The sequence below is a fragment of the Labrus mixtus genome, chromosome 21, assembly GCF_963584025.1.
Source record: "Labrus mixtus chromosome 21, fLabMix1.1, whole genome shotgun sequence".
Lineage (NCBI taxonomy): Eukaryota > Metazoa > Chordata > Actinopteri > Labriformes > Labridae > Labrus > Labrus mixtus.
The window spans coordinates 2490643-2499716 of NC_083632.1; the positions used below are offsets into that span (position 1 = coordinate 2490643).

The following is a 9074-nucleotide window of genomic DNA, read 5'->3' on the forward strand; positions in this document are numbered from 1 at the left end:
TAACATTAGAGTCTTAAAAGCAAATCAAAAACATTGGATTGAAAGCTCAAGAAGAGCCACAAAGAAACTCTTCTTTACCTGCTCTTAGGGGTTCACTCTAAAACGAGAAATGATTAAAGCTACTATCAGACTAGTTTCAGACGGATTAGAAACAACAACACTTGAGTCACAAAACAAACAACAAACAGGACGGACGCAGGCTCCACTTTGAAGGGAGCTCATTGTCTCTGGACTCTTACATAACTGGGTGTAGGTCTGAACTCGTTTCCTTTAGCACAGGACGTCGAGATTCAGAGATCACTTCTTAATAAAGCGAAGTGTTGTGAGCTAATTTTAGTACCCTGACACAAACCCGCTCAAAGAGACACGAGGACAAAGAAGACACGGGAGACTTTTATGTTAAACGTGAAACATGGGCTGTCTCTTTGTGAGAAGAAGGGAGAGGTTCACCGCAGCTTTCACCGCTCGTCCCACATGAAACGTTTTCAACAGTGTCACTGAATACATGTCAACATCGGCTTCTGATTGAGACAGTGATGATGATAAAAAGAGTGTAATCCAATGACAGATCAAACGTCTCCTGAGCCGTCGTTCCCACAGACACAAAGAGACGCAGCGCTGATATCACATCTCGTGATCTTAACAGAAACTCAGCGGAGACATCTGTGATGCAAATGAGCCAGACAATGAGACAATGAGGTGCCCACATTCAAAAATATAACGACTGGAAACTGCAGAGCCTTAAGACGCGTAAATATGTGACCATCAGGCGATTATATGCTTCCACAATAACCTCCACCCCTCCCCCTCAAAAGCCGTTTTCACATCATGCACTCCTGAAAATATCTAGATCATTTCAGGAGGACAGCTCCAGATGTTCTCCTGACCTCATATATCATCCTCACAGCAGGAGACTACAGCTCCTTCTGCAAATATCAAAAAAAAATTCAGGAGTTTTCTGCAAGTGTGAAATTTCTACCCCTTAAACTTCCAAGCAGCAGAAAGGTTAAACACTCATGGTGGATGATAAGTTCTGGTTCTACCCGGCAGGCGAACATGTATAGGAAATTTATGAAGTTATATCCTTTCAGTCATTTCTGCAAATAAGGAAAGAGATTGTTGCAGTATGAGCCAGGTCACATACCCTTTCTTGTACTTGAGGGAAAGAGTCTTCCAGAAGTCAATTTCCTCATCTTTTGAGGAGAATTTGGGAATTATGTCTGTTTCCATGGCAAACAAATCTGCAGAAGAAGAGATAAAAAGAAACATGAGTGATTACAACGGGGGAAAAAAGCTAAATTTTACCGCACAAACCTGTTGTGTGTTTAATGTTTAATGGAAGAGCAAAGTCATCCTTTTTAGATTACATTAATTCCTTCAAATTTCTAATAGCTTCCCTCTGAAAATCTATCTTTAAAGGTGACATATTCTCCTCCTTTTCAAAAAGTTTAAATAAGTGTCAGAGCTCCTCAAAACATGTGTGTGAAGTTTCTTGTTCTAAATCCACTCTGATCCTGTATTTGATCATGTCTATAAACCCCTCTATTTCAGCCCTGCTCAGAACAGGCTGTTTCTGTGTCTGTAGCTTTAAATATGTAAATGAGCTGTGTCTGACCACGCCCCCCTCTCTGGAAGGGCTTGGGTGTACTCGGTCTTTCTGGCTCCATGCCCTATTGTTTACGGTGAGAAGGCAGACTCAGAGGGCAGAACAAACACCTAGCTGTGGGAGTGTCACCCACCTGGGGGAGGGACTACTGCCCTTTGTGATGTCATGAGGGGGGAAATCTCTAAACGGCCTGTTTGAGCACACATTTTCTGAAAAGTGGAGCAGGCAAAAGACAGAGAGGATGGACTTTTCTCATGATTGGGGGGTTTGTAGACGGACTAGAGACACATGTTAGTGTTAGAGGAACATGAAGAAGTGTGTTTTGAATAATATGTGACCTTTAAAGTATCATTTTAAAACACAGCAGGGAATACATCATCAAAAGCGTTCCCCCTCTCGAGTCCCAGACACCCGGAGGAGTAAACTGCTACAAACAAAACATCCTTTTTTAAATCCATTAATGACTTCTATGGGGTGTAAAACACATCCTAGAAACAGAGCCTGCAGACATGATGTGAAAATCTGAAAACCTGCTTCTTGGTTTTTAAAATGTGGTTCATGGGCTGAAATCTGGCACATGTCTTTAAAAAGGCACTACAGCAGAACGATGGCAGGAGTATTTATTTGAAGCATCTTCAAAAACACGTATCCAGCCAAAAAAAAATGAGAGTAAACTGCACCTTTAAAAACACACAGATCCCGGGGGGGAAACCTTTAGTGGAGAGAGCCTCATTCATTGCAACACATAATTAGTAGAGAGATAAACGACTCTACCACGAGGGCCACAGCTTTATAATATAGTTTTTATAAATGTTTCTTTGGTAATGTACTCCTTTGGTTTGATTTCACTAAATACTGACACTAATATCTTTTAATCTTCATTTTGTTTTTAGTGCCTGTGATGTGACGTCGTCTCCAAACAATGCTCCAAAACTATTTGAACCAAACAAAGTTGGACTAATATGTTTGCTCAGGATAAAGCTTCTTTTGCTGCTTTGACTCTACGGGATTAAAAGTTATGGTAGGAAAAAAAAAGATAATGGAGAGAAAGAGAGAGAGAGAGAAGGAGAGACAGAACAAGGTCATGAGACGCCTCTGGGTGTTGGGTGATGTAAGTACATAATGCTGACCTTCAGCTCCATGCCAGTTGACATTCAATAAAACACTTTACAACCATCGACGGACAGTGATAGAAGACGTATTCAGATGATGAAGTAAAAACATGGAGCACATTGACACAGAAGAAAACTTAAAGGGACTCTTAATCCATCAGTTCATCACAAAGTTGTGCATTCAAAATCACCAACACTTTGATGTAAACTGGACAAGATGCAGAGAAGTTAACATAGAAACATGTTTAACTAAAGCGTGGATGCTTTTACAGACACTGATTTGTTCTGTAAGTTGCCAAGAAATGTTTCCCTTTGAGCTCCTGAATAATTCAACTTGGTAACACTTCAACAGAAAGCCTGAAGGGAACCTCAAATATCATTACAGTATAGAGGAGACTGCAGAAATAGCCCTTTGACAGCATCATAAACTGGGCTTGATAAGGTTATAAAAGGAAGAAAATTGCAGCTAATGTTTGAGGAAACAATTTTTCTCTTTAAGTAAACTATGTGAGCTCTATAATGGCCGGTGAATTTTGATTTTATATGAATATATTTAATTATCTTACATTAAAATCCACCTTAAAACCATACTATTACATTCCCTTAGTGATAAGGTTTTATCCAAAGGAGGTGACCCTGTTGAACACTACCATATGGCAATGTAGACTCAGCCACAGCAAGAGAAAGATGAAAAAAAAAAAAAAAAATAGGCTTTATAAAGTGATAAATTAAACAGTACATTTAAAACACAAGCTGTGGGTAACCTATGGAAGCAGAGCGTAAAAAAAAAAGACTACAAATGACACTAATAGTCGCATCTACAAGCAGAGAGATGCTGCTGAGCTCAGCTGTCAAAACTGGGTGTGCAAACCTCATCATGAACACGAACGAGCAGCTAAATAAACACCGACATGCTGCTAGAAGAATATTGCTTCTAATGATTTCCAATAAAGACAAAATTAAGGACATTAAAATGCATCCTGTACCTGAACATCGCCTCAACCCGTGATGTTTATCGGTCCATTTTGCCCGCTGGTGTGAGCTGCTGAGGCCGACTGTCTCCTCTGCTGAGTGATGTGAAGACCTGCCTCCTCCTCCTCCTCCTCCTCCTCCTCCTCTCAGCTGGGATTTAAAGCGAACTACACCCTAAAAATGTATCCAATATTTATCTTAGTCTCGGGTTAAATGTGCAAAACCAAATAGTGTAATCAGTGTAAATGCAGAAAACAGTTTAGTGCATGTGAATGGCTTTACTTTGCTCATAGATGACTCAAACAAAATCCGCTTAAAAATACCCACAAATAAAATCATTATTTGATAGAAAATGAAAAACATATATTATTTTCTGATCTTGCCTTTCTCTGTGGATTCTTGCAATACAATGATGTTAAAATACTAAAAATAGTATCTGTATTTTGACTGTAAATAATCAGTCTATAATTACTCACTGTTGTGTTCGCAGGCGTCACTCCTGCACATGAACTGCGCATGACAAGGTTAGCGTTCAGTTAGCACCACCTGCTGGTCATCTCTTGAAATAGAGAATTTTTAAAAAAAATATTGGGATGGATGTTTGGTGAAGTATTTATAATAAGGCTCTGGGTGGCCCTGTCGAAAAAAACACGAAGGTTTTTTTTTTTTTTACAGGAAGAACGTAGTTATAAAATAACGACTATTTATTTCGACATCTCTATACTGATTTTGGTGGGGCAGTGTTTTTTTTTAATCATCTTTTTATTTGGGATGGGTATACAACGATCAACAAACTGTACACAGAATGTTAGTATATCTCTTCCCTCCACCAACATGAACACATACATACATGCATGTCTGCATACATAGGCCTCCATGCATACACAGAAAAACAAAGCAAAAACAAGAAAAACAATCCTAACAGTAATACTAATAATACTCTTTATAATAATTAAAATTAAAAAATAATAATAATTAGATATCATAACATCATAGCATTATCATTGTTGACAACCTTTAGAAAATTCCTCCAAGCAACAGATCAACAGAAGCCAAAAGTCCTGAAAAATATGGACACGGTTACATTTTTCCAAAGTTAGTTTCTCTAACGGTAAAAATTGTGACACTTGATCCCAAAACAACTTAAAGGTTGGAGGAGATTCATTTTTCCAAAAAAAGTAATATACATTTCTTGGCAAAATATGTTATAATTATTAATATTCTGCATTTTTTTCTATCTAACTGAAATTCTGGGGAGTCATTTAATAAATACATACAATGGTTTAAATCAAATTCCATTTCCAAAACAGATTTAGTAAAGGAATTAATCGAATTCCAAAAGTCCTTCAGCACATCACATTGCCAAAACATGTGCATGTGGGGAGTGGTTTTAATGAAAAGAAGACAAAAAAGATAACAGTCAAGTTATTGATTAAAATAAAAATAAAAAAGTACGGTAGCGTGTAGCGTCAGATGCGTCAGATCAGTTCCTGCTTGTTGTCATAGTAACGGTTACTATGAGAGCAGCCGAGACCCCAAACATTTCCTGCTAAAGTTTACAAGTTGGGGCCATGGCTTCTTCACAAAAATATAGAAGTGTTTCGGGCAAGTCTTATGAATACAGAGACCCGGAAGAAGAAGACAATGTCACGAATATGTTTGATGTTGTGCTACAAGGAAGAATGAGAGAGGTTTGTACCGCAATGTTATGATGGTGTAGCTAACTAACCCGTTCACTAACAGTTAACGCCGTGTTACGTAATTTTACGTAAATGCCATGAAATGCATAAAATAACTTGGTATATTTAAAATTATTAAATATGGTGACTGTGTCCCGAAATAGTGGATGCTTCTTTCTGGACACTTTACTTAAAATAATAAACTAAACACAAAATAATTTATTTGATCGATAATTTGGTAATATTACACCCTTACAACAGCTTTGGTAGTGTTTTGGTAAAATAGGGAGCCAAAAATTACTCAAACAAATCAAAACAAATAATAATATCAATAATTTGGTTTTAATATGTTAGTTTATTTAAGTACAACAGGGTTTCAATACTAACAGGGAGACCTCCTGACATGTGATTGGAAGTTCTTCCATAAACTTGAATTTAAGGACTGCTCGAGGTACAGTCTAAGAGTTAAATCGCATTAAAAAAATTAAGATTTTACTTCTTTAAAGACTTAACCAAAAGAGAAATTAAGTCTTGAACCCATAATCACAGACCAGTTTTCTTACCACATGAAGGTAGCAGCAAAAGTCCAGAAAAAAACAGCAGCTTTAAACCAAAGAGCATTTGTCATCTGAATGCTTTGTTCTCAGTCCTGGCCTGGGATTGGCTCACTTGTTTTTTTACTCGTGTATATTGTATCAGAGGACGTTTCATTGCGTTTCTTGAACAATAGGTTTCTAGGATATAAAGCTCTTATAAACAGTGAAGACACGCCACTCACTAAGGCTTCACTTTCCTCACTCAGTCGTCGAACCTGACTCAGAGGAAGTAGGATGGAGGAAATGAGCAGATTGAAAGCAGATGAAAAGAAAGAGGATAAAACTGGGATGAGTTTATTCGACAGGCTTATGGCACAAAGTAAAGATGCAGAAGAAGATGTGGTTGGTATCAAATTCATTTAAATAAAAAGCAGAAAAATGATTGTAATACTTTAATGCAAATGTTTTTGTGCAATTTAGACAGACAGGGTGCATGAGTTCGCCTTCCAACTTTTCATAGTTACAAACAATAAATTGTCCAATATTTTGTGTTTAGGAATTCTATTTTTGTTGCATGGCATCGAAAGAGGTTTCAATATTGTTTGATTGTAACAATATCGTAAGGTGTTTCAGGACTTCAGCATTTCATCTTTTCTCAAACCTTTTTTATTTATTGTCTCCGCAGAAAATTGTGCTCCAGCGGCTGATTGTGATTGCTCGCCTCCCCGATCATCTTGCTGACGAGACAGAAATAGGAGGTCAGCCCTCAATTACCTTACAGCTAGAAAGACGGGGAGCACAAAAGCCCGGTGCTTGATAAAAAAAGACATTTAAATTCAACTTGCAATATCATTTTAATCAATGAACTAATCACCTTATGCTCTCTTAATCCCTCAGGGGAAATGAAGGGTGGTGATAGTAATCTCATAGATATTCTGGGAAAATCAGAACAATTTTGAGCTCTTTTTTTCTTAAAAAAAACATTCTGCAGTCGCCCTGAGAGCTTTGAAAACTTTCTCTTTTCTCTTGTTTAAATGCATTTATAGCTTTTACACCTCAACATGTAAATAGTTGCTGTGTAAGATCTTGATGTGTTTGGAATTCTTGGACTAAAGTTAGAGGAGAAAACCCCACGATAAAAAGCCCCAGGAAAGACTTGAACTATGTTTTGACAACACAGCTGTGCTTTCATGTTGTCAGGATACTCGGCCTCCCTGCTGTCTGCAACACAACTCACACTAAGTTCTTTTTTTTGTGTGTGTGTTTCCATGCAGCTCATTATGAAAGACTTAACTTCCAGCTCAGCAAACAGTACATACTGGATCACATGACAGGCCTCCTTTTAATCTATCCATCCTGTGTGCTGCATGTCATTGAAGTAAGTTTTACAGACAAATAGTTATTCACATCGCCCGTCTATGATAATGATTTGTTATGTGATACTTTGAACTCTGTGTGGCTCTGTTGCAGTCATCCAGGGAGGTTCTGCTCTCTGTTCTGAAAGACCTTAAAGAGATGCAACAACAGCAGGAATGGTGAGATCGAGTTCTTCTTATACAGATAAATATCATTCAATGTGGGGTTGTCAGCCGACCGAGTCATTGAAAAGAAGCCAAGATAATAAAAAGGAAACAAACACAGCAGCATTCAGACGATTACATTCACATGTCAGCAACAATTCAACAGGCGAACAGGTCGCCAAATGAGAAGTCAGAGTTAGCAAGTGGTTAAAAAAAGTTGTGATGATGGGCACGGTCACAGATTCTCTCATCTTGTTAAGTTTGGTAAATAAATGTCAGCTGCTGTTTGTTAAATATTTTCATTTTGCGCCCATTTCTATATTTACTTATTCATTCTTTTCTTTCTTTTTGTTTTTTATATTTAAACTCAACAAGTGAACAAGTGTCTTACTTTGTTTCTTCGATCCTAAGTTTGTAAATACGTCTGATATTTCCTCATGGTAGTGTCCATTGAACTAAAAAAATATATATTGTTTTTAAACAAAAATTTGTAGATTTGTAAATTAGCTAATTTTCACATTTCCTTTCAGGACCTTGCTGGAAGATCCAAAGGTTGTGTTCATGGACAATCGTCCTGAGAGCAGGCTGTTCCAGCAGTGGAGCTACAAGGTTTAATCAAGCTCCTCCACACCTTTGTTTGGGGGTTTTCCCCTCTGTTATTTTTCACCTGTATGTGTTGAGTATTGTGTGACTGAGTGTTTGATGTTGTTGACTGAAGGTTCTCAGTGCAGATCAGGCTTTGAGAGACACTGAAGCTAAGAGACTTGATGAAGAGGAAGAGAGCACGGAGACTGTGGTCTGCACTGTTCTGTCTGCACTGCAGAAACTGGGAGAACACATGGACACATCCAAGAAGGTGCATTTACTATTTGAGAGATTTTTTATAGTTATATTTCATTTTTCATTTTTAAATACTTTTGTCAGTGTCCGGGTTCTCTGACTGTTCGAATGTACTCTAGGCTGGACCCGGGTCAGTGCTGGATGAAACTCCAGAGCTAATCATCTCTCAGAAGGTTCTGGACAAACTTCTGACTCGAGATGAACTCCTGACTCCAAAGCAGTACTTGCAGATGTACGACTTACCGTTACACATCAACATGGACTTTGGTAAGAGGCTTCTTCTGGTTGATTTGGGATTTATGTTGCATCACAGCTGAGTTGTTAAATAGAGTTGAGTAGTGCTTGATTATTGTGTTAATTTTTGTCTCTGATAAAAACAAAGTAAAAGGCAAGAAAGCAACACAAAGTAACACTCTACTCTGTTGTGTTGTGATTGCTCAACAGGACAAGTAATTCGGAGCAGCTGCCTCACCACAGTTTAACTTTTTCAATAAATGTCAAAGGTAAAAGCTCATGATGCATGTTTCATTTATGACATCCAAATCCAAATCCAGTCATTTTTAAAGGGCCAGTTCTGAAGTGTTACTTAAATGTGGTAGCAGTTTTTATCCTGCTAAAGAGTCTTGCTTTCTTCTATAATATATTTGAGTATACTGTCTGATATTTCTGCTTTCAATCAAACATAACTTCGATAAGCAGGAAGTAGTTTGGGGTGAAAAATTCAGGAAACATTCCTTTTGTATTGGTTTCAACTAAGGATACACAGATGTAGGGATGGACAGATGTAGGGATGGACAGATGTAGGGATG

General features: G+C 37.9%; 2 protein-coding genes across 4 annotated transcripts in view; one reads left to right on the plus strand and one right to left on the minus strand.

Annotated features, from left to right (window-relative positions):
- ndel1a (nudE neurodevelopment protein 1-like 1a) overlaps positions 1-3824 on the minus strand; it is a 20003-nt gene extending 16179 nt beyond the window's left edge. Inside the window, exons 1-2 of one of the 2 annotated variants that reach the window (XM_061027946.1) lie at positions 3705-3824; positions 1145-1241 (exon numbers count right to left, since the gene is read on the minus strand). In XM_061027946.1, coding sequence (XP_060883929.1) covers positions 1145-1230 — 86 coding nt within the window. In that variant the 5' untranslated portion in view covers positions 1231-1241; positions 3705-3824. The remainder of the gene's footprint in view (positions 1-1144; positions 1242-3704) is intronic. The other variant, XM_061027945.1, reaches the window with a different exon arrangement.
- Positions 3825-5159: 1335 nt separating this feature from the next.
- LOC132955497 (testis-expressed protein 47) lies at positions 5160-8779 on the plus strand. Of its 2 annotated transcripts, none has more exons than XM_061028356.1 (8): positions 5160-5381; positions 6591-6663; positions 7180-7283; positions 7376-7440; positions 7956-8034; positions 8144-8281; positions 8385-8532; positions 8710-8779. In XM_061028356.1, exons 1-8 carry the CDS (start codon positions 5262-5264, stop codon positions 8745-8747), a joined length of 765 nt encoding a protein of 254 aa, XP_060884339.1. In that variant the 5' UTR covers positions 5160-5261; the 3' UTR covers positions 8748-8779. The 2 variants fall into 2 exon arrangements, with proteins under 2 accessions (XP_060884339.1, XP_060884340.1); XM_061028357.1 differs by lacking the exon at positions 5160-5381 and adding an exon at positions 6020-6307.
- Positions 8780-9074: the final 295 nt, after the last annotated feature.

Excerpts from the sequence above, each read along its gene's own strand:
- LOC132955497 (XM_061028356.1), top strand. The coding sequence starts at position 5,262 with ATGGCTTCTTCACAAAAATATAGAAGTGTTTCGGGCAAGTCTTATGAA. Across the intron at positions 5,382-6,590 it reads TACAAGGAAGAATGAGAGAG|AAAATTGTGCTCCAGCGGCT; the intron begins GTTTGTACCGCA and ends TTGTCTCCGCAG. Across the intron at positions 8,282-8,384 it reads ACATGGACACATCCAAGAAG|GCTGGACCCGGGTCAGTGCT; the intron begins GTGCATTTACTA and ends AATGTACTCTAG.